Raw genomic sequence first — 25,834 nt, 5'->3', positions numbered from 1 at the left:
TCTACACCCCTCCCCCGTTACGCACGTATACTCACGCATACCCACGTAAGTGTTTTACCTTTTTTTCATTCTCTTTCTCTATTTATTTCTTTATTTCTTTCTCACATTCTATTTTCCTCCTACCACAGAGACGATTTTGTACGTCCCAACTTTTTTACTCGTCGTAGTCGTAGTCGTAGTCGTAGTCGTAGTCGTAGTCGTAGTCGTAGTCGTAGTCGTAGTCGTTGTTGTTGTTTTTCCACCCTACCATCCAAACCATTCTTTTTCTGGTTTTTTTTTTCATTCAACCTTTTTCGGGTGCCACGCACGACGCGACGTCGAATCGAACTAACATGGACGCGACAGTTTCTCATCTTTTTCTTTCTTTCAATTCTTCATATTTCTAGTTTTCCTATATTTCCACCCCCTCTCTCTCTCTCTCTCTCTCTCTTACTCCATCTTTTTCTTCCACCCCTGCTCACAAGAATGCCCTCGTATACCTGCCAATATGTTTTTTTTCGTTGAGTTCTAAATTTACGCATTTCTTTACCCCTTAATCTCACCCTTAACCCTCTTTCACCCTATTGGTCTGCTAAATCTTTTTCTCTTTCTTGATTTCTTCGAGATATTGCCCTTTCTCTTTTTTATCAATCTCATGAACAACCATCAGCCCATACCATCCCACATCACTCCACCCACTCACTCATTCATTCACCCTTTTCAATTCTAATGGAAACGCAAGAAAGAATGCGAAACTAGGGAAGAAAGTTCGAGTTTAACTTTTAACCAGGTCTCGATAATATTCGTAATTACGTTATAATCAGTGCTAAGGGAGCAATAGGGTAGAATGAGACGGAGAAAGAGGGTGAAAAACAGGGAATTAGGTTTCAATGGCATACTTTGGATAACTTAGATAAAAAGGGGTTGGAATTACGACGTGTGGTTTTTAGATTCGATTAATTGATGTGTTTTTTTTTCTATGTGTGGTTATTGAATTAATTATTGATAAATAAATATTTATTTAAAAAATTGTATTTCTTGGTTTTTATTTATATATAAAAAATAATAATTTAAAATATAATAATATAAAAATTAATTTATAATATATATAATTTCTAATATTTAATAATGAATATATAAAAATAAATTAATATATATAATTTATAATATTTATTAATTAATATATAAATTAAATAACTACTCTATATAAATTAAATAATTAATATTTATAATTTAGAATATTAATATATAATATATAAATTAATATATTTTGTTAATATTAATAATAATAAAAATAAATTATTTAAATAATAAACACAATATGCAACACATAATATTTTTCCAAATAATATTTATTTATTTAAATAATTGTTCAAATAATCATTCAATATATTTTGTTTCTCTTTTTGTTTCGATAGAATTGTCACAAACACCAATTGTATCCTAAATAAATAATAATAAAATAATAATAATAATAATAATGAAAAGACAGGATTCACTCAGTAAGGCATTACGCGTTCTTGAATTTTGTTAGCACCGAGATGACTATGACGACTATGACGACGACTATGACGACGATGGTCTTAACGAGGCCACTTTTAGATGACCCAGAAACTTTAAGAGCCGTGGGAAATGTATAAAAAGAAGGGAAAAAAAAAGAAATCGATAAGCACTTGCCCGGGAGAATTCGTTGTTTCCGTCTGATATCAAGACTTGAGGGTAGGAAAAGGGACAGATCGGTGAAGAGTAAAGGGTAAAGGATGATAGGAACAAAAAGGTTTCGAGACTTTATCTTTCTTCTTGTTTCTTCTTTTTTATACTTTTTTTTTTTTTACGGATAAATAAAAGAAAAAGGTTAATGAAGGAAAGGTATCTATCTCGAAACTCTTCGAAACAAAAACAAAAAAACAAATTTTATTTGTTGCTAATTATAATCATCGTGGAAAGATAATTTCTTTTTATTCAAACAAAATAGTGAAAGACACAAAAAGGAAGATTGGATAAATGGGTGAAACGGAGTTTCCTTTTTTCTTTTTTTTAAATTTATTTTAAAAATTATTATTTAAATATTAAACATAAAATTCTAACGTATAGAGTTTAATATTTTATATAATTAATTTTAAATAATTTTTTAACAAAAAAAAAACATTTACACAAATTAATTATGATAAAAATATATTAATTATATAAAATAAAATATTTTATTTATATAATTTGTTTATATATTTAAATAAATGTATATTTTTATATATTTAATAAAAATAAATAAAATATATTTAACTAAAATATCAAAAAATATATTTTATTTAAAATTTATTTTTGAGTAAATGTTTGACCAAATGGTGGTAGAAGAGAGGATGGTAGAAGAAAGGGTGATTTTGATTTCTATGCGTATGATATATTTAAATAAAATAAAATAAAATAAAAAAGATAAAGATAAAAAAAAGAAACTAAAAATTAAATTTCAGACGGAGATAGCAAAGAGGTTGAACGCGATAATCGTCCAATTACTGCCATTTTTGGCACAAGAGGTGAGTCTTTGACTTTCTTTTTACCAATTGTTTTTATAAACGGTACGATCGAGTGCGACCACGACGCGATAATGATAGCATGGCTTACAGCATCAGCAGCAGGTGGCCAATGCTGTAGAAAGGGCGAAACAAGTTACCATGTCCGAGCTGAACGCCATCATAGGGGTAAGTTATTTTCATTTCTTTTTTTAAATTAAATAATAATTATTTAAATAAATTTCTGATTTTCCAAAAAGTTCGTGCTGATTTTACAGTAGGTAGCATAAAGTGTGTTTTACTAAAAAAAAACCTTAAAAGTTCTGGTAGGATGAAATTTTGAGGTTACTCTTAAAGATAAAGGAAAGGTTGCAGAACAATATGGCACCTTGTATGCAAAAAAAACTTAAATGTGTTGCGTTTCAATCTTTCGGCAAAATCGGCACGAACTTATTTCGAACAATAAACACAATAATAATATTTTATTAATATTATTTCATTCTCATAAACCCATATCCCTTTGTTAAGTGTACAACTTTTTGCTTCCGCCATTTTCCCTACAAGCCATCTGTAGGAAAATCACGAAAGCAAAGCTGTATACCTAATATTGGGATCTCTGGCAGGGGCGTGCCGTAGCATTATCTACTCTAATTTTGAATTTAGCCACCAGATAGCGTATTCAAGTGCTAGAGATCCCACGTGGTGTAGTAATTCGACCTATCTACTCTAATTTTGAATTTAGCTACCAGATAGCGTATTCAAATGCTAGAGATCCCAATATCTTTTTGTTTTTTATCTTTCTTTCTATTCTTTGTTTGTTTTTTTTTTTTTTTTTTTTCTATATCTTTTCTTTTTTTCTTTTTTTTTCTTAATGACAACAGAATAACAACCAAATGTATCTTATGCAACAGCAACAACAACAGCAAGGACTACAACAATTGTTGGTAAGTTTGATTGATCATTCGATTCAATATGAACTATTACAAATTCGTAAAAATATTCACAATTGTTTATATATTATTATTAAATTATATATTTAATTAATTATATAATATTTATTATTGTATAATTAATATTTATTATATTTAATTATATTTTAATGATATAAAGTTAAAATATAAATAATTTATAATAATTACAATTTAATTAATTTACAATTAAATGATAATAATAAAATAATAATTGATAGTTATATAAATTTTCAAATTATAATTAAATAATATTATAATAATTATTAGATAGAAATTATTTTCTTTTTTATTTTTTAATTTAGCAACAAATACACGCGCAACAATTGCCACACGGTGCTGTGGTCGGTGGATTACCACCAGGTGGATTGTTGGGTTTTGCCGGTGCAGCAGCCGCAGCAGCAGCGGCAGGAGTCCCACCTCACCTGGCCCCACCAGCCCATCCCGCTGCCGCGGCCGCAGCGGTTCAGGCCCAAGCTCAGGCCCTTTTAAAACCTGCCGATTTGCAACAACATAGGGCGGCTGCGGAAACGCCCGAAGATAGAAAACCAATTGCACTTACCGACGAGAGACTACGACAATCTGTTTCACCACCTGAAAAGTTTCGTGCACGTACGCCTGACCTTGAAAGTGATCCCAAAAGGCGGAAGGAAGAAAAACTCGGTCATGTGAGTGTTTATAACATTTATTAAAATTTCTTCAGTTTGATTTTTAATTATTTATTCCTTTTAACCCATTAAAATACTTGAAATACTTGAAATACATAAAATACGTGAAATGCTTTTAGACTTAAGTATTTTGTAGGAGTGAAATAATTTATTATTAATTCGATTTAAATAATTATTTATATTTAATAATTAAAGGATTTTTGTTTATTATATAATTTTTACGTGGGAAGATTCAATAAAAAATAAATCAAACCTTTTAACACTTTAAGTGGTGAAATACTTTTATTTCTAGGGTTTTGTAGGGGTGGAATAATTTATTATTAATTAGATTTAATATTTAATTATATTTAATAATTAAATAGTTTTTTTTTATATAATTTTTACATAGGAATTTAGAGTATTGCTAAAACAATAATTCAAAATTTATATTTTGTAATTATTCGTTTTATTTTTTAACATTTACGTGACACTTTTATTGCAAATTCGTGCATATGTGCATGCATGTGTGCATACTTTCGATGATAAATAATTGTATATTTAATTTAATTTAATTTGTAATTAATAATTAAATTATTAATTATATTTAATTAAATATAGATTGATTTAATATATATTAATTTAATTAATTAATAATAAATAAATATTAATATAACATAACAATAATGCATGCATGTGCGCATACTTTGATTGATATATAATTATATATTTAAATTTATTTAATTTTCAATTATTAATTAAATTAATAAATAAATTTAATAAACATTAATATAACATATAAAAATAATTAAATTATTTTATTGATTAAATAATACAAATTCCAAACGCTTATAGTAATACATGAAAAAAAATAATCTTCTTACAACTCTAACATATTATACGAGTTTAAAAACACCCACACACACACACACATATTCGTTTAATCATATCATTCGCATAAATAATTTCGAGATACAAAATACAATTTTTATATATTTTAAATATTTTCCCTATAAAAATATACTCCACCTTTCGTATTATATTTTTCGTTTGTTTGTCTATGTAAATTAAATTCCGTTCGATTTATTTATACACCATCATAACGCGAATATATATTTTTCCTTAACACACAATTTTATATTTTTTTTTTATTTTTCTTCAACAACACGTTGTAACAACTTCCTTCTCTCTCTCTCTCTCTCTCGCTCTCTCTCTCTCTCTCTCTCTCTCTCGCTCTCTCTCTCTCTCTCTCTCTCTTTTCTTTTTTTTTCTCTCACTGTTGCTTATGGTTTTTTCTTTTTATTTTTTTTTTCTTTATTTCTTTCTTTATTTCTCTCGAAGCAAAGGGATACGTCAACGTTAGAAGAAGGGTGGGGGAGAGGGATCCATTTGACTCTGCAGTCAAAGCGATGTAAATCAACGCCCTTTACGATCGTACTACCAGTTTAACATCGTCAAAGTAGAATAGACTTAAAAAATGTCGCTGTTTTGTTCCGTCAAAGCAAACTCCCACTTTCTCTCTCTCTCTCTCTCTCTCTTTCTCTCTCTTTCTCTCTCTTTCTCTCTCTTTCTCTCTTTATCTTTTTTTTTCTTCTTTCTTTTCACGTGTACAACTCGTTTCCCGACGTTTCTCGTAAATCATAATTCAAAGACAACGAAAAACGTTTCCGTAGAAACAGTTCAAAGGGCTGGCCTTTTTAAGTGGAAAGTACGTAATCGAACGACGCGTGAAAAGAAGGAAAAAAGAATTTAAATAAAGAAATGGAAAAGGACAAAAAGGTGTTTGAATATTAAAAAAAAAAAAAGTAATAATAATAATAATACAAAAGAAAGGAAGGGATAGGGTGAGTTTGATGGTGAGATAAAAATGATAAGAAAGTGAATTGTTAGGAAAATAAAATTATTCGAATTTAATTTAAAGAAATAAAAATTTATCCTTGTCAATGAATAAAGAAAAAAATACAAAAAATACGATCAGTGTATGAAATAATTTTAATATAATTAAATTTATAAAATATGTTTATTATTATATTTAATTTAATTTACTAATTATATTTTATTTTATTTACTAATTATATTTAATTTAATTTACTAATTATATTTTATTTAATTTACTTATTATACTTTATTTTATTTACTATTTATTATATTTTATTTTATTTATTAATTATATTTTAATTATTTATTAAAAAAATTATATATTATATTAATATTATTATAAAATAATAATTTTAATATTAGGCAAATGCAATCGTTCGAATTTCATTTAACGAAATAAAAATGTATCGTTACCAATAAAAAAATTTAAAAAAAAATATCATCAGTATACAGAATAATTTTAAATAATAATTTTTAATATAATTAAATTTATATCAAAATTTCAACAAACATTTCAACTTTATACGAACTAACCTAAAAATACATTTTCTCAATATAATAAAAAAAGAAAGTAGAATAAAATAAAATAGTACAAAAAAACAAGTTCGATGTAATACGTATAAATATTAAAAAATAAAAAAAAATAAAAAATGAATCAAATAATGCTACATGAAAGTTACATGAAGTTTTACTTGAAGTTTTATAAAGAGATAAATATCTCAACAAATGTTTGCGGAAAATATACGTTTTGAAATAAGAAAGTTTTGCATCGTGCAACCTAAAAAAGTAATACAATACAAATGATATGGAAATTGTATGAGATATATATATATACAGTTCTGTATGTTTTATCTGCACATATATATTATATATCTATATACATGTGACGTATAATATAAATTTATATATAAGTAAGAAAGGTATTTCCACTAGCAATACGTTCTACGTACGGTAATCTTTTACTATACACATACAAACACGATTTATATATATATATATATATATGTGTACACAATATATACACGTACGAATAAAATAATAATAATAACAAAACAAAAGAAAAAGGAAGAAGGTATATACGAAATTTCTTTTGGTAAAATTGGGTTAACCAGACGAAAAGACGCCAACGTCGAGTGAGGAACACAACGACGGTCCTCCTTGTGCGTCATAGCTCGGAGGCATGTTTCTCTTCTTGCCATGTTGCTGTGAAATATCCATGAAAACGTTCTCCTTTGTCAGGATCATGAGGACAAAGTGTACGCCAGCTACGTTTCTAAGAGAAAGAAGGAGAAAAAATAAACGAGAGAAAGAGAAAGAAAGTTGAAAGAAAAAAAAAAAAAGCAACGGGTGATACCAGGGTGGTTCACAGTAGTATTAGTAGTAGTAGTGGTAGTAATAGTAATGGTGGTAGTAGTAGAAGTAGTGGTGGTGGTGGTGGTGGTTGTGTTGCTGGAAGGGGTCGCTTATAATTAAAAACCGTGAAAACAGGCGAGCCACGAGGCACTCGCTATATTTAAATTGGATTATTTTTCTCAGCTGCTCGTTTCCCTCTTTTGCGGGGCCCTTTTCTCTACTTTTGCCCTCTTTTTTTTTCTTCTTCTTCTTCTTCTTTTTTATTTTTTATTTATTTTCTTTAAACCCCTTCCTTTTCTTTTTCTTATTTTTCTTTTTATTTATTTTTTTTATTTCTTTTCTTTTACCCCTTCCTTTTCTTCTTTCTTTCTTTCTAGTTCCTCTAGTTACTCTAGTTACTATAGTTCTTTTAGTTACCATTACTTTTCTATTTCTACTTTATTTATTTATTTGTTTCTATTTTCATCTTTTTAGCATTTTCTTTTTATTTATTTTCCTTTACCCCTTCATTTTCTTCTTCTTATTTTCTAGTTCCTTTTGTTCCTCTAGTTTCACTTGTTTCTCTAGTTCTTCTAGTTCCTCTAGTTACTATTTCTACTTTATTTCTTTATTTGTTTTTATTTACATATTTTTAACATTTTCTTTTTCTATTCTCTTCTCAACCATTTTACAGAGAACTAGGAAGGGTTAGAGAAGAAATATTCCCTTTTGTAGACCTTTTTATTCTTTCTTATTTGTTTGTTCCTTCATTCTCAATTTTCTTTTTCTTTTTTCTTGATCTCTTTTTATTTGTCATTCTGCGAAGTGTCTTTTTCTTTCATATACGTCTTTAAAATTGTCCTATTCTTATTTTTCTTCTTATACTTTTACTTCTGTTTCTACAAAACTCACGTTTATCATACCTAACCTATAATACATTCGAAAATAAGAAACAAAGTAATAACAAAAATGTTTTCCTCAATATAATACATAAATATTTTAGATACATGAAACTATCATCATTCTAACAACAACTTCTAACAACTTAACAATAATATTAATACAAATTAAAGTAACATAACCTCAATCGAGTTAAGAAGGGGTAATGTATAGAATTTAGTAGACTTACAAAATAACAGAATAAAAGGGTGAGAATGAGAATGTAAGGGGTAGTAGTGTTAAGAAATAGAAGAAGAAGAAGAAGAAGAAGAAAATGGATATAATCGGAAATGAGTTCTCGCGTGTTCATGGACAACTCTTGGATAATGGTTGTTATTCACCCTAACCTAGCATTTTGTTGCACAGTCTCCTTCAGCTTTTCCATGAAATACCAGCCCACCCATGGTAAATCTCAACCCCCGTTCTACCCCCTTGTATGAAGCATTTGACTAACCCTCATCCACCCCCTCCTACTACCACTACTATTACAACTACACGAACACACGAACAATACACAGAACGGACTATCACATCAACACGTTTACTTCAACCTTTCTTCATCGTCTGTTCAGTTCTCAGCTGAAAATCCAAACAGGACGATCCCGTGAGGGGATTAGTCGTAGTTCCAGGACGTCAGTGTGTTCCTCCTGCTGCTTCCTTCTTCCTTCTCCCACAGGAAAGCATTAATCAAAGGAATAGTAGTAGTAGTAGTAGTATTGGTGTTCCCTGTTACAGGGCCACGACGAAAGATGGAAATGCTAGGTCGCACACGCTTCAACTATCACACGGGGGTGGTAGGAGAGGTTGGGGTGGCTGGGATGAGGAAAGAACCTCAGACGAGAGAACCTACAGAATGCTGTTTTCTTCTTATTATTATTATTATTATTTTCTTCTTATTTTTTTTTGCAAACCTAAGAAAGAGAGAGAGAGAGAGAAGCTGGTTTATCCGAGACACTGAGGTTTTTCTCTCCTTTTCTGATTCTTTTTCTTTTCTTTCTTTCACCCACTCTTTTATTTTCTTACTGGTTTTCTTCAGCAGTGCTATCGTGATCGATTTAAGTAGCGTGGCGTCTCATTTACCCGACATCTTTCACCATATCCTATCGATTTTTCTTTTCTTATCTCTTTTTCCTTTTTCGTCTATTCTATTCTTTTTTGTTTTTTTTTCTCTCCTATCTCTTTCTTAAACTTATTTTCAACTTTATGCAACCCTACGAAAAAAGAAAAAGAATTAGTTGATAGATTTGAAGATAGGTTAAGATTGATCTTATGTGATTGGAGTTAATTTTTTATTTATTTCGTCACCATATATAAATTTCGATACAATTATGTTTATATAATATAATTTTAATATTGTATTTTTAATTTTATGCAACCCTGCGAAAAAAAAAATAAAAGAAAAAGAATTATTTGATAAGTTTGAAAATAGGTTAACCTTAATCTAATATGATTCAGGTTAATTTTTTAATTATTCTGTTACCATATATAAAAATTTCAATACAATTATATTAATATAATATAATTATATATATTTTATACTATATAATATAATTATAATATTGTATTTTTAATTTTAAGCAACCCTGCAAATAAAACATTATTTGATAAATTTGAAAATAGGTTACCCTTAATCTAATATGATTTTGGTTAATTTTTTATTTATCCTATTATCATATATAAATTTTAATACAATTATATTAATATAATATAATTATAATATTATATTTTTAATTTTATGCAACCCTACGAAAAAAAAAAAAGATAAGAAAAAGAATCATTTGTGATAGATTTAAAAATAGTTTAACCTCAAACCTTAATACGATTTTGGTTAATTTTTTATTTATCCCCCATTATCATCAAAATTCCAAGCCACAATTCTATTATGATAATATAATTATATATATTTTATACTATATGATATAATTATAATACTACTACGTGAAACAAATACACAACTATAATACAATAAAACAAATACTTGCGTCAAACAAAACAAAAAAAAAAACAACGAACCCTAAATTACTTCAACCAATTATTTTATTTTGATTAATCATTCTTATCACCTACAAATATTTTTCATCCTAACCTAAAATATAGCAAACCTAACAATATATAGCATTCTTTCATTCTATATCGAAAATGCTTTTATTCCGCAATATATTCTCGTTTGATACATTAAACGTCTGAACACAATGGGGACACGGGGCATTGCCGATGTTTCTTCGTCCACTCTCTGCGAACCTTTCCTCCACCCTTGCAAACCTTTCCTTCCCTTTCCCCCACCCCAGCCCAACCTTTTCCCCCTTTTACACTCATTCTTCTCTCCTCATCACTCCCCCAGTTCGTGATTCCCCACTTTACCCTACCCTTTCCCTTACCTTTATTCTTGTCTCTACCTCCAACTCTGCCCTTTACCTCCACTCCCTCGCCCTTTACGCATCGTAATCGTGCCGATAGAACGCGCCGTACGGAATTAAGATTGATCGAGATAAGTTAGGCATCTTCTCTCCCTTTGTTAGATTCCGATCGGAATTGATTTCAGACATGATTGATATAGTTAACCGAGAAAACTCCCTAGGAGGGTGAATTCTCTCTCTCTCTCTCTCTCTCTCTCTCTCTCTCTCTCTCTCTCTCTCTCTCTCTCTCAACGAGAAACGTAACCTGCTGCTAGGAAGAAGATTATATATATATATATATATATATATATATATATATATATATATATAAACACTATTTTATACATATACTATTTTACTATATTATTATTAGTAAAATATATTAATATTAGTTTAATATTTATTATTATATATATTATACCTAGTATATTACTAAATTAATAAAATACTAAATTAATATTAGTGTTTTACTAATATAGTAACATAGTAATATAGTATTATAATAATATAGTAACATAGTAATATAGTAATAGCACTACTATAATACTATAATACTATTTTATACTTTATACATATATATATATATGTACCTTTAGTCCGTGTAAATTGGTGCGAATGATAAAATAGAACAAGAGGGAAGAAAGTTTATTATTATAAAGTATCCTGATGCAAAACCTGGATCTATATAAAGCCATTATAAAGAATAAATATTACTTTATGTATATAGATATATATATATACATCTGATAAAACAAATCATAATAATAATAATGATAGTAATAATAATATTCTTTGAAAAGAGAACATTGAATGAAAAATGATAAAGAAAAGATTGTAGAATTTTTTATCAAGTTTCTTGTCCTAAAGCTAAGTATTCATTTTCTTTTTCTTTTTATTTTTTTAAAATTATTATTATTATTTTGTAGATCAAAGAAGTGTATCGAAACAAAAGATTGTGTTGTATTCGATATAAATGATTGCAGTTTATTTGAAAGATTTATTAATTTATTTTTTATATTATTTTTTATTTTATATTATATTATTATTTTATATATTTATATTGTATATTATATTTATTTTTATTTACATTATAGAATATTCATTTTGTTAAATGTTTATTTTAATCGAATTATATTGTTTAACCCCAATTCGAGACCATTTGCACACCGTATATGCAATCATACTTTGCATATTTTTAAAATATAAAAAAACAAAATTTAACATTTCAAAATTGCCAATAACAAAATAATAAAAAAAAATAGAAATGGCATCTAAGAACCATGTTAAAAAAAAAAAATCGTGATCTCAAATGTAGTTAATTGATTGGTAATAAAATGTGAAATTGTAAAATTGCCAATAATAAAATAATAACAAAACAAAACAAAATAGAAATAGCAACTAAGAACCATTTTAGAAAAAAATCGTGATATCAAATGGGGTTAATTGATTAGCATACTTTAAAATCATGATTTTTGTTTATATTTTCAAAATATTGTATTAAAAATGTCGCTATTTTGGGGAATATTTTTTGGTGTACAAGGAAAAGAAGGTGAATCATCGATTACCAATGTTTCAGAAAGAAAAATCGAAAAGGTTCTCAAATTCAGTAGGAGTGAGGTAAAGTGGGGGTTAGGTGAGGCATGATAAAGGTACGAGGAGTGACTAGGAGAAAAAGAGGATAAAAAAAATGATTGAAGAAAAGAAAGAAGAAAAGAAGGTAGGAAAGGAAGAAAGAAAGAAAAAAAATGAAAGGGTAGATAGGTAGAAAGGTAGGAAGGAAGGAAGGAAGGAAGGCAATCGTACAAGTGGTTACCGTAGCGTAGAATACGCGTTCGAAGAGGGTGCTTCTTCTTTTTTGGATTTTTTTTTTTTATTTCTTTTTTTTTCGTGGAGAAATACGTTCCTAAGAGAGGGTCCATTGGGTCGGCTTTGTCTTCCTCCTCCTACGCTTATGGTTTAGTCGTACCTTACCGATACTCATACTCTCCTAGGTATGTGTGTGTGTGTGTGTATTCATCTGACGAGATAAAAAAAAAGGAATCTAAAAGAAAAAGATGAAAGAAAGAAAGAGAGAGAGAGAGAGAGAAATTCTGTGCTGTATGAGATTCGAATGAGGAAGAGAAAGAGGGTGTGCGGTGGTGGTGATGGTGGTAGTGGAGGAATAGAGGAGGGAACGGAGTTAGGGGGTGGTCCGGGGTGGTTGAATTTTTCATCTGACCACGTCGAACCAATTAAAGCGGACCACCACCGTACACCCACCTCCAACTCCAACCTCCTCCAATTTTTTCGTTCTCTCTTTATTTCCGCCCCGTGCTGGCCTTTATCCATCCCCTACCACTACCACCACTACCACCACCACCACCACTACCCACCCTTCAACCAATCTCTCTCTTCCTCTTTTTTTTCTTTTTTTTCCATTTCTTTTCTCTCTTTCTGTCTCTCTATCTCACGCTTTCAACCCACACCAACCCCCTTTGCACCCTTCCTACCGTTCATACTCGTTCTCTCTCTCTCTCTCTCTTTCTCTCTTTTTTTTTCGTTCATTCTATTTTTCTCTTTGCCTCCAACTCTTCCTCCAACTCCTCTTCCGTCGCTTCCTTCTCATCCTCCTCCTCCACCTCCACCTCTTCCTCTTCCTCCTACCCTTTTTCTCATCCACTCACTCACTCTGGCAACTCGTTGGATTTTTTCGCGTCACGAGGCGGTGTAATTTATTTGGCCGAGCTCTACAGAGGTGGAGGTGGTGGTGGAGGAAGAGGGAAGAGGAGGAGGGTGGACCCTCAGCAGTGGAGCGCACCGGTCGTCCGAACGAACAAACGGACGGACGGACGGACGGATGGATAGATGGATGGATGGACGGACAACGGAGAAAGAAGCAGAGACGATGGGTGTTGGTAGTAGTTCTGATGGTAGTTTTTAGTGGTAGTGGTAGTGGTAGTGGTAGCAACGGCAGTGCTAGTGCCACGGGGGATGGAGGTGACGCGGCTAGAATGAGAGCTCGTGGGTTGGATGGGCAGAAAGAGAGGGTGGTTTCAGTTTATTTTGTGGGTCCTACCTACCTACCTACCTACCTTTCTACCTACCTACCTACAGGCTCGTCACTGTCCAACCCCATTGGTTGGTTCACGAATATTCTTTTTCTCTTTCTATTTCTATTTCTCTTTATTTGTTCTATTTTTCTTTTTATCTCAACTCAACTCTTTCGTTTTTCTACCCCCCCCCTCCTCTTACTCATACTCCTCCTTTCTCTCCATGTTTTTCTTTTTTATTTTCTTTTTTATTTTCTTTTTTTTTTCTATTCCTCTACGCCGAAACTCGCGTAACGAGCACCGATGCCGATATAATATTTTTTTTAAAAACCAGGGCTTACTATACCTACCTAACCCCACCGATCGACGGAACCTGGTTCCTAGGTTGTATGGGGAAAAGTATAGTGGGTGGAGGGTGAGTGGGGGCCAGGGGGTTTTTTCCTCCTGTTTCGTAGTTTTCGATTACTCACAGACATATCTATGAGTAGATATGTCTCTTTCTTTTTTACGTTTTTTTTTTGTTCTTTTATTTCTTCTTATTTCTTGTTTCTTTTTCCTGTGTGTGTTTCTTCATCGTAAAATATTGGGATTAAAATTTATTTACAATTGAAATTATTTTAAGTTATTTATTTAAAGTATCATCTCTAAGTATTTTCTTTTTTATTTTCGTGAACGTGTTATTATTAAACTTAATTTATAAAAGGTTTAATCTCTCAAGTGAAAAAAAAAGGGGGATGCAAAAATGGCGGGAATTTAATATTAAATTCAAAAATGATTCAAACTAGTTTTAATAAACGTTTCGAAGAACTAAACTATAATAGTTAATAATACATTTAATAAACAATATATAATGATAAATTTTTATCATAGTAAAATAGGAAAACTATTAACCGAGTTTTACTTTCACTTAACCTATTCTAAATGAAGAAAAAAGAGAACGAGAAATTGGCGCGAATTTAATATTAAATTCAAAAATGATTCAAACTATTTTTAAGAAACGCTTCAAAGAATTAAAATAAAATAGTTAACAATAAATATAATAAACAATAAATATATAACTATAAATTTCTATCATAGTAGAATAAGAAAAAGTTTTAACCAAATTTTACTTTCACCTAACCTCAAAACCATTGATTTTCCTTTAAAGTAAACTTCTTCTTCGACATTCTCTATCAAACTATACTCACAAGAAAAAGAAGAAAAAGTAAAAGAAGAAAGAAAGAACGAACTAACAACAAAATTAGATTCCAACTAGCTCACATTTAAGAAAAAAAAAAGATAAGAAAAAGAAAACAAACTTAACAGAATATACACTTGCACGTTACTAAGAAAATAGTATCATAATTAATAAAGAACAAAACAAAACAAAACCAATACAATTTATCCTAAATTCATTTTATAATTAACCAAAGAAAATAACAACCCTTGAATTATTATTAAGTATTTTATTTAATTATTATTAATAATATTATTAGTTTACGTATTTTTCTCGTGATTCGTGAAAGTTAGGGTTATAATTTTTAGATTTTAATTTAGGATTAATTTATAGGTTATAATTTTTACGAATAAAATAAAAACGATTATTTTTATTGTTTTGTTCAACTATAAATTTTTGTCTCTTTCTCTCGTTTGCTTTTTTTATTTTTTTATTTTTTTTTGTATTTCGTTGCTTTCGTCGCTCGCAATGCACGAAAAGATCTTCTTTACTCCTCACTTACATTAACGGAAATTGCTTTTACATCGGTGAGCGTATCCTCATCCATTATCCCTCTTCCCATCTCGACTTGACTCTTCCTTTCCCTTTCCCTTTCCTTTTCCCTTTCCCTTTCCCTTCTCTCCTCACCTCAACACACCACACCTTTCCTTTTCCTTTTCCTTTTCGTATACGTGCACGACTCAACAGTATTCTTACGACATTTAGAAATATTACCAACCACGTAGTAAAAAATATAAAAAAAATATCACCAATCGTATTTTGTCAATTTCATAAAATGTTAACACGAATGAATAAACAAATAAATGAATAAAAAATTGAACAAACGAACAAATGAACTAATAAACGAATAAATGAATGAATAAACAAACGAATAAACGAACGAACAAATGAACTAATAAACGAATGAACGAATTAAAAAAATGAACAAATTAACTAATAAACGAATGAACGAATTAAAAAATGAACAAATTAACTAATAAACGAATGAACGAATAAAAAAAATGAACAAATTAACTAATAAACGAATGAATGAATAAAAAAACGAACGAATAAACAAATGAACTAATAAACGAATAAATGAATGAATAAACAAACGAATAAACGAACGAACGAATAAAAAAATGAACAAATGAACTAAGAAACGAATGAACGAATAAAAAAATGAACGAATGAATGAATGAATATGAATTTTGGTGAAAAATATAATCTAATTGGTTGATGAGACGCTTACGAATAACAGATATAATTCAAAAGAAGAATAAAAAAAAAAATAAAAGGAACTAGGTATCGATCCTTTTTATGGGATAAATAAATCGTAATCAGTATAGTATTGTTAAAAACCAATGATTAATGTTAGCTCAATGGATATTTCTTTCAATCGTCTAGAATATTTTTGCAATAGTACGTGATTTAATCTAATAAAGGATTATTAATTTGAATTCTAACAATGTTAATTTATCATCGTTAAAACGATTCACACACAAACACTTGCTTGGTTCAGAAAAAGATAAATAAGTAAAATAAATGTGCGAATAGGTGATAAGATAAAAGTGAGAAGTAATGGGAAACCAAATTTGATTAGTGGGTTATTCGAATTTCTTGAATTTTGTAGTATTTTATATTTTTTTTTTTATAATAATTGTTTAATAAAAATTGATTATAGTTTTTAATATGAATAGTTTATATTATGAAATAGATTATACTAGGGGTGCCCCGCCACGCGTTGCTATGGCTCACAATCAGTCCGATACACACGTCTTTAAGTCAACGAATTACCTTATACCGCCATCTGTTAGAATCTTATCGAACTAACAGAGATAATCATGACTCTTTGTTAATAAACAAATAATTCGCAATAAAATAATATTGCGATTATATATTGATATATAAACTATCCTATCATTCAAGTTGGATGAAACTGCACACAGTGTGCAAAATTTTATTAAAATCGGTTCAGTAGTTTAGGAGTCCATTGCGGACAAACAACGTGACACATTATTTATATATATTAAGATATAAATATAATACTAAAAATTTTTATTATTGTAATATTATTAATTTAATATAATTTTATTAATTAATATAACAATAATAATTCTATATACAACACATATATAAAATATAATATATATATATATAAAGAAAGAAAGTTTAGAAACGAATTCGTAAAAAAAAAAAAATAAATAATAATCCAATAGTGTAAAAGTCAATTGGATAACAATGTTTTGAAAGTTTTACGCCACTGTTGGGACACCCGATGCAACATGGTTTCCTGAGATCTTTCTTTATATACATATATATATATTTCTAAAAAGAAAAGAAAAGAGACAGATAGAAAGAGAGAAAGTTAGAAGATGCAAAAAATCTCGAGAAAAGAAGAGAAGAGAAAAGAAAAGAAGAAAAACTGAGGGTTTGGGGTAAAAGGGGGGTGGAAGGTAGAAAAGAAAAAGGGATGCCTGCCGGTGGTACGAGTCGCGTAGGAAGACGTTGAAGAAAGAGAGTTAGGGGATAGGGGTGAGAAGGAAAAAAAAATTAAAAAAAAAAAGATAGGAAGAAAAAGAACGACGACTATGACGACGAGGAAGAAGTAAAGAAGGTGGAGAAAAAGGAAGAAGAGAAGGAGGAGGAGGAGGAGGAGGAGGAGGAGGAGGAGGAGGAGGAAAAAATGGTGGAGGAAGAGAAGTAACGAAGAGAAAGAACAAACTTGGTGAAAGAAAAAACGCGTCGTCTCCGTACTTTCTTTTTTCTTCTTTCTTTTTTTTTTTTTTTTCTAACGAGAAACTCGCCCTGAGATATCGACTGATCCACTTGGAAGAATAAAAATAAAAAAAGAAGGGAATAAAAGAAGGAAAAAAAAATAATAAGGTACATCGAAGTTGTACTGGAACGGGTAAAAAGGGAAAGGGAAAAGGAAGGACGAAAGAGAGAGAGAAAGAGAGAGAGAGAGAAAGAGGGAGAGTGAGAAAGTGCGGTAGGGTGGAGAAGGGTGCAACCGATAACGCGCGAGAAGCTAATTAGCGACGTTAAATTATTAATGCTTCGTCGTTGAAAAGTTTTCTTCTATGTTTTTTTTTCCCCCTCTCTTTTTTTCTTTTTTTTCCTTTTCCTTTTTTTTTTTTTCCCCCATTACCGATATACGCAAAGTTTTTCGAGGGGGATCTTTGCCAGGTGTGTATAATAACTTGCGTTTGGATTTATTTAATTGTTTCTTTCTATTTTTCTTTTTCTTTTGCTACTACTACTTGAATCATTTAAAAAAAAAAAAAAGAAAAAATATTTCATACTTTTCTTACACTAGTTATATATATATATATATTTTATTTATTTATAATAATTATATATAATATACTATAATAAGAACTTGCGTTTGAATTTATTTAATTGTTTCTTTCTATTTTATTTTTTTACTACTACTTGAATCATTTAAAAAATAAACGAAATTATATTTTATACTTTTCTTACACTAGTTTTTATTATATATATATAGAATATAATATATACATATATAGTATACTTATATGCAAAATTACGTATACATTTGAGTAAATAATTTATCGATAAAAGTGATAACCAATGAAAAACAACAAATAAATTTAGAACGAATTATCCAATTTATTTTTAATATAAAACAAATAATAAATAATTATTCATAAAATAATTTTTTGTTTTATATATATATATATATATATATAATATGCTGAAACAACTCTGACATTTTAATCTAGGGTGTACTTTTTATTCGTACCAAAACCACAAACCAACCGCGAACATTTAATTGTACTCAACAACGTCTGCCACATCTTCTACCTCTCACCCCCACCCTCCAACCTACACAGTTTTTTTTTCTTCTATTCTTTTACTCTTTTTTTATTTTTTTATAACTTTATTGCAATACCAATACAATGAACCTGAACGTCTAAAACATCTTTATGTTCTATATATTGAATTTTATTTCTTAAAAAAAGTAAAACAATAAAGGATTAAGAAAAAAACAGTGGGAATTGATATAATATACTAATACTAATATACCAACATAATAATATTAATATTAATAATAATAATAATAAAGATGAAATGCAATCGAATGAAATGAATTGAATTCTTCCAATTCAAAAATCATTTTAGGAAGTTCATCTTTTCGATGAACCAACCAACGATTCAAACGAGCAAATTATTAACCAATGAACTTCCTAGGATTATGGATTTTATTTCTACAAAATTACAAAAAAAAATATATAAAGAATAAGACTCTAGAGTAAAAAAAAAATCATTAGATTTATATATCGGTAATATCTTCTTTCAGAAAAATCCTACATCTAAATAACAGGAAAAAAAAGTAAAAGAAAGAAAGAGAGAGAGAGAAAAAAAAATAGATAAAACCCATTCGCAGAAAAGCCACCAACCCCGATGAGGGGATAGTGGTGGGTTTTGAAGATAGGGGTGCTTTTCGAAAACGTGTGCAAAGTTGGCCCGAAAAACACGATGATTGGGGGGAGGAAAAGCGCGAATACACGTTGGGGGTTGTTCCGTTTCTCTAATACCACACATCTATATATACACACACATTACATATATATAGTCGTATTGGTTTGTTGTTTGGTTAAGTTGGTTGATTGTTTGGTTGGTTTGGTTGGTAGTATAGATAGAAAAATAGATAGATAGGTAAATATGTACAATTCGACGAAGATGTACGATAAAAATAGAAAGTATATACATACATATGTGTATCTCTATATATTTGTATGTATATATGTCTGTTTATGCATACAAGAAAGAAAGAAAGTAGAAAAAGAAAAAGATGAAGAATATATACGATAAGAAAGAAGACTGAAAAGAAGGGATGGAAGAAAAAGAGAGGGGGTTGGTTTAGCGGGAAGTTCTCAGTGAGAAAAAGGGGGTTGCACGTGCAAGTAGCAGAAACAGCAGCAGCACCAAGGTGCATCGTTCGGTTTCACATTCGCATTTCGTTCCTCTTATCATCTCGTCGCGTCGCGTGCGCACTTGGAAGCCCACCAGCATATATATATTCTAACACATATACGGAAGGAAGGGTTAGTGGGAGAGGGTAGGTGAGCGAGAAGCACTTCGGTATCTGCCTAAAGCGGAAATTCGAGGTGTGTACGTGGTTGCAAGTGTATCTGCTGCTACTGCTGCTGCTGCCGGTTGCCTTTGGCCCTCCAAAGAAGGGGTTGAAGGGAGAGAGGAAGGAAGGGAGGGAAGCAAAAGCGAGCGAGCGAGCGAACGTACGAGCGAACGAGGGGTAGAAGGAAAACGCGAGAAGAGGAAAATAGAAAGAGACGGAGAACGAACTCTAACGGATGAAACGGAGGGAGGGAGGGAGGGAGGGTTGTAGCGAGGTAGCTGGGCCGGTAGGTATGATGACAAAACATTCGCTACGAGCTTCCCGTGTTTCGTACGTAGATAGTGGCAGCAGCCCAGCATTGGGGGTAGTCTGGTGCTGCGTCGCAGGGGGTTGGTTGGTGGTGGTGCTAGGTGGTAGTAGAGGAGCGCAAGGTCGGAGGAGGGTATTCTAGAGTAGGTGGTAGTAGAGGAGTCTGAGGGAGGGACGAGGCGAGGTTGGATAACTTGATGGTAGGTGGAGGTAAAGCTAGAGAAGGTGGAGAAGGATGAGGATGAGGTTAGGGGAAACGCGAACGGCAGCCGGAAAGAGACCTCCCTCCTCATCCCCTTGATTCCCCTTTATCCCTCCCTCCCTCCCTCCCTCACAACTCCGCGGTAAGCGAGGTGAGCTTGTACGCCGCTCGTCCGTGTGAAACCCCTCACCCCTTCGTCCCCCTACCCGCACGCGTGTCCTTGCAAACGCGCGTATGCGCCCTCCGTCGTCGCTTCGTCCCTCCTCCTCCTCCTCCTCCTCCTCCTTCGTCCACCCTTTTGCCACCCATCCAATCCGTCCCTTTCCGACGTTCTCTCTCTCTTTCTCCCTCTCTCTCGTTTTTACGTGTTTGCGTGCGCCTCCAGAGAGAAAGAGAAAGGGAAAGAGTGAGAGAAACTGGATGGGTTGGTTGGGTGGGTGGTTTGGTTGAGTTAGGTGCTCTCGCGACCACCCACTCACCCTAGAAGCTTTATATCCATCATTTTGTATTTCTCGCAGACATAAAAATCTATACCATCTCTCCGCCCACCGGAGCAACCCAACAGGCAGCGGTGGTAGTCAGCGCCGACACCTCCACGTTCGTTCGTTCGTTCGTTCATTCGTTCATTCCCCTGACCCCTTACCCCCTCCCCCGTTCTTCCCCTTTCGCTTACCGAGAGACCAACGTTTCGCCACCCATCCACCACCTTCGACCCTTCGACCGTAGCCAAAGCTTCGCAACGCGCTTTCCTCTGCACCGCGTTTCTTTCTTTTTTTTCTTTTTTTCTTTTTTTTTCTCCCTCGCTAGCTCACACACATACACACATATGTATGTGTATATGTTTGCACACGGTTATATGTATTCGCTATTTCTTTCTTTTAGCTAACGGTGGGGTACAAATATCGTATTTATTGTATGACGGCTCCACGTATCCCAAGCTAACGCCTCCTGTCAACCCATCCCACCTGCCCGTCCTTCTTCCCATCCTCCTCCTACTCCTCATCCTTCTTCGTCTTCTCTTCTCTTTGCTCTTCTCTTTTCTCTTCAGTGCACTACTAATACTACTACCACTCACGTTACTTGCACCTTCTACACACCGTTCTTTTATTTCTTGCCGAGACACCTTTGCGACCCTATCCGTACTCGTTATACCTCTCTCTCTCTCTCTCTCTCCCCTCTCTCTCTCTCCCTCTCTCTCATTCTCTCTTTTACGTGCATTTTCAAATAACGCTTCTTCTTCTTCTTCTTCTTCTCTTTCTTCTTTTTTTCTTGTGCTTCTTCTTCTTCTTCTTCTTCTCTTTCTTCTTTTTTTTCTTGTGCTTCTTCTTCTTCTTCTTCTTCTTCTTTTGATTATTTTCTTTTTATCATCCCCTTCTTTTTATTTTCTTTCATTTTCTATCTTACTCTTCTTCTTACTCGCATTCAAAACCATCCACACTATCCCCAAGTTTTTCACCCTTTCTTTTTTTATTTTTTTTTAGTTTTTTTAGGTTTTTTTACTCTAATTTTTTTTTCCTTCACTCTTTCGCATCCTTTGAAAACTTTTTATATTTCGTTCGTAGCGCGTACAGGTAAAAAGGAATAATTAACATTCTTTTAAGATTATTTTCTACTTTTTCTTCTTCTTCTTCTTCTTCTTCTTTTTTCATGAAATCTCATACACCTTCTTCTTTCTTTTTGTTTTTTTCTTTTTTTTTCTTTTTTATATACACGTATTTATAATCATCTAATGCGTTTTGTTATAATTTATTTTATTGAATAATTTTTCAGAAAACGATTAGAAATAAAAACAATTCTTCTTCTTGCACTTTGTTTTCTTCTTCTTCTTCTTCTTTTTCCTTTTATTCATTCATTCATACATCCATTCATTTTTTCTCTTACTTTTCGTATCTCGACCATCCCAATTTTCGTTTCTAAGTCAGATGAAGTAAAAAAAAAAAATAAAAAAAAGTAAAGAAAGAACGTAAAATGGTGTAGGGGAGGGGGTTTAGAATGGGCTATGGAGGATGAGGGATGGGGGATCGGGGATGGAGGATGGGAATGGGGATGGTTTGGAGAACGCGTTTACGAGCGATAAAAGAATCACCAGAGTCTTGGTGAAGAAAAGGGATAAAAGAAAGGATCATTCCTAGAAAGAGAAAGAGCTTTTCGACCGCGAACATAAGCGGACTGTGAGTTAGGTTAGGTTAGGTTGGCTTGAGTTGGGTTGAGTTCGGTTGAGTTGGGTTGAGTTCGGTTGAGTTGGGTTGAGTTGGGTTTTGTAAAAGGGTGGTAAAAGGGGAGGACAAACGGAAGACGAACGTCGAGTGCATCCGATAGCTAGGAGACGATCTATCGAAAAGTCGTTCCACCCTTCTTTTTATTTTTTTTTCTTTTTACCTCTCCCTTCTTTTCCAGTGAAAAACTCGGAAAGAGTTTCCAAAGCGCAAATCTTCTTTTTTCCTTTTTTTTTTTTTTTTATTTTATTCTCCCTTTTCTTCCCTTCTTTTTATCTGCTATCTTCAATTTCTTTTCATATTTTTTTTTTTTTTTTTTTTTATTTTACATTTTTTTTTGTTTCTGTTTTATTTTCTCTTACCATGTTTATCTTATCTAGTTTTTATTTATAATACTTTAAAGGGATATTTATTAAATTGTCCAATAAGTTGATGGGTGCATTTTAATTTTTTTTTCTAACCAAATAAACGATAATAATCTTACGGAATTTATTGAATAAATTAATTAACATTAAAACTTTGTATACCAAGAAAAAACATGTCATGACAAGTACATTTCTTACCAAGTTTATCTTATCTAGTTTTTATTTAATCCTTTAAGTGCTGTGGACGCATATATACGTTTGGTAAAAATTACTAACCTTATCGTTCGAAGCATATACTTATTTGTTAATATTAATGTAAACTAATCTTACGTTTCTATTAATTAAATTAAATTCTATTCACAGAAATACAAATTTTAATTATTAAATATTATTTATTATTAAAAAATCTGGTTAATAATAAATTATTTCGTTCCTAATAAACATTTTAGATAAAAGTATTTAGCAATCAAAGGATTAAAATACTTAAAAAGGGATATTTATTAAATTAAGTAATATCAACTAAGTTGATGGGTGTATTTTAATTGTTTGTTTTTTTTTTTTAACCAAATAAACGACAATAATCTTATGGGATTTATCGTTTAAAAAAACATGTGATGAAAAGTACATTAAATGCAATCTTTAAATCATTTTCTAAATCAAAAGAAAATATAAATTGTTATTAATGGTTTTAAATAATATATATATATATAAATGTATTTGGAAAGATGTGTATAAAAGCAATTTGAGACGAATCCCCGGTTACTGTAATACAGCTCGACGACCGCTAGAATAGAAATGACACGGAACGTCGTAAAAGTTAAATTACAGAGACACTTGCTCTCTCTCTCTCTCTCTCTCTCTCTCTCTCTCTCTCTTTCTCTCTCTTTCACGAAATCTTCTCCTCATAGTAGTAGTCCCACTCTCATTCATTTTCTCCCTCTCTTTCTGTTTTTCTCTTTCTAGTTCTCTAATACTTTTCTATTTACTTGTACTCTCTTCTATTCTCTCTTGTATATTATTCTCTTCTATTCTCACCATACATTGAAAAGTACGAAAGGTATAATGTATCAAACTTCTTCTACTTCTTCTTCTACTTCTTCTTCTTCTGTGTCTTCTTCTACTTTTACTTCTTTTGCTTATATTCTCTTCTACTGTCACCATACATTGAAAAGTGCGAAAGGTGTAATGCATCAAACTTCTTCTACTTCTCTTCTACTTCTTCTTCTTCTTCTTCTGTGTCTTCTTCTACTTCTAATTCTTTTTATTCTTCTTCTTGGTTTTCTTGTTCTTCTTCATTGTTCTTCTTCCTTGTTCTTCTGTAACATATACCAAGCTTCTTCTATTTCTTCTACTTCTACTTCTCTTCTACTTCTTTTTATTCTGCTTCTTATTCTTGTTCTTCTTCTTGTTCTTCTTCTTGTTCTTCTTCCTTGTCCTTTTATAACATATACCAAGCTTCCTTTACTTCTTCTACTTCTTCTTTTTCTAATTCTTTTTATTCTTATTCTTATTCTTGTTCTTCTTTCTTGTTCTTCTATAACATGTACCAAACTTCTTCTACTTCTTCTACTTCTTCTTCTTTTTCTACTTCTTGTTCTTCTTCTACTTCTTTTACTTCTTCCTCTACTTCTTCTACTTCTTCTATGTCTTCTACTTCTTTTTATTATTCTTCTTCTACTTCTTCTTTTATTTCTTCTACTCTTTCTACTTCTTCTTTTACTACTTCTACTTCTTTTACTTCTTCCTCTACTTCTTCTACTTCTTCTTTTATTTCTTCTACTCTTTCTACTTCTTCTTTTACTACTTCTACTTCTTTTACTTCTTCCTCTACTTCTTCTACTTCTTCTTTTATTTCTTCTACTCTTTCTACTTTTTCTTTTATTTCTTTAACTTCTTTTACTTCTACTTCTTCTTATTCTTGTTCTTCTTGTTCTTCTTTCTTGTTCTTTTATAACATATACCAAGTTTCTTCTACTTCCTCTTTTTCTACTCTTCTACTTCTTCTACTTCTTTTTCTACTTCTTCTACTTTTACTCCTTTTCATTCTTCTTCTACTTCTTGTTCTTTTTGTTTTTCTTCTTCTACTTGTTCTTATAACATAAAATGCATCTACAAACTTAAACGTTTCCAACGACTAAAATAATAATTCTTTTTTTTTTTGCTGTAGTAGAAAAGATAAAACGACGATAAAGCTTTCTATCTCTTTATCTTTATCCCATTCTCCCTTCTCTTTTTTCATCCTTTTTTTCCGTTTTCTTTTTTCTTTTTTCTTTTGCGATTTTTTAACCTCCCCAAAGCTATGAAATTCAAATTACAGACTCGGGTGCTAGGGGTAGGTGGCTTGGACGATTTCAGATTTTTCCTAACAATAAAAGAAAAAAAAATAATAAAATAAAAAGAAAGTGAGAGAGAGAGAGAGAGAGAAAAAAGAGAGGGAAATACTGATCGATAAGATCAAACGAGATTCGATTATCGTTATCTATCTTATTCCTTTCTTCGTCTATTTGTTTTTCCTCTCCTATAATATTTTTCTTTTTTTTATCTCACAAATATGATAATGGTATAATATAAAAAGTAATAAGGGACATTAAGTTAAGATAAACAAAATCCTAAAGAAATAAATGAAAAGTATTAACCAATAAGAATGATTCTCAAAGGGTCACAGAGTATCCCATCGCAATCCCTTTTCATGAAACTTGTTTGATAAAATAAAAAAAGAAAAGTAAAAATATTGTATAAAAAGAAATGACGATTTATCATTTGTTGCAACA

The 25,834-nt window shown here is 31.1% G+C and overlaps 1 protein-coding gene across 16 annotated transcripts in view; it reads left to right on the top strand.

Annotated features, from left to right (window-relative positions):
- Positions 1 to 25,834, top strand: part of gro (TLE family member transcriptional corepressor groucho) — a 121,261-nt gene that overhangs the window by 80,695 nt on the left and 14,732 nt on the right. For 11 of the 16 annotated variants that reach the window (XM_089173322.1, XM_089173320.1, XM_089173319.1 and 8 more), the window contains 4 exons: positions 2,448 to 2,510; positions 2,589 to 2,675; positions 3,368 to 3,430; positions 3,760 to 4,122. In XM_089173322.1, the coding sequence (XP_089029448.1) occupies positions 2,448 to 2,510; positions 2,589 to 2,675; positions 3,368 to 3,430; positions 3,760 to 4,122 (576 nt within the window). The remainder of the gene's footprint in view (positions 1 to 2,447; positions 2,511 to 2,588; positions 2,676 to 3,367; positions 3,431 to 3,759; positions 4,123 to 25,834) is intronic. The other 5 variants (XM_089173324.1, XM_089173325.1, XM_089173326.1 and 2 more) reach the window with 3 other exon arrangements.

Source organism: Polistes dominula, unplaced genomic scaffold, assembly GCF_049000335.1.
Source record: "Polistes dominula isolate Pdom_NZ unplaced genomic scaffold, Pdom_raw_medaka scaffold_35, whole genome shotgun sequence".
Taxonomy (NCBI): Eukaryota; Metazoa; Arthropoda; class Insecta; order Hymenoptera; family Vespidae; genus Polistes; species Polistes dominula.
This window is presented reverse-complemented; position numbering and strand designations above follow the sequence as displayed.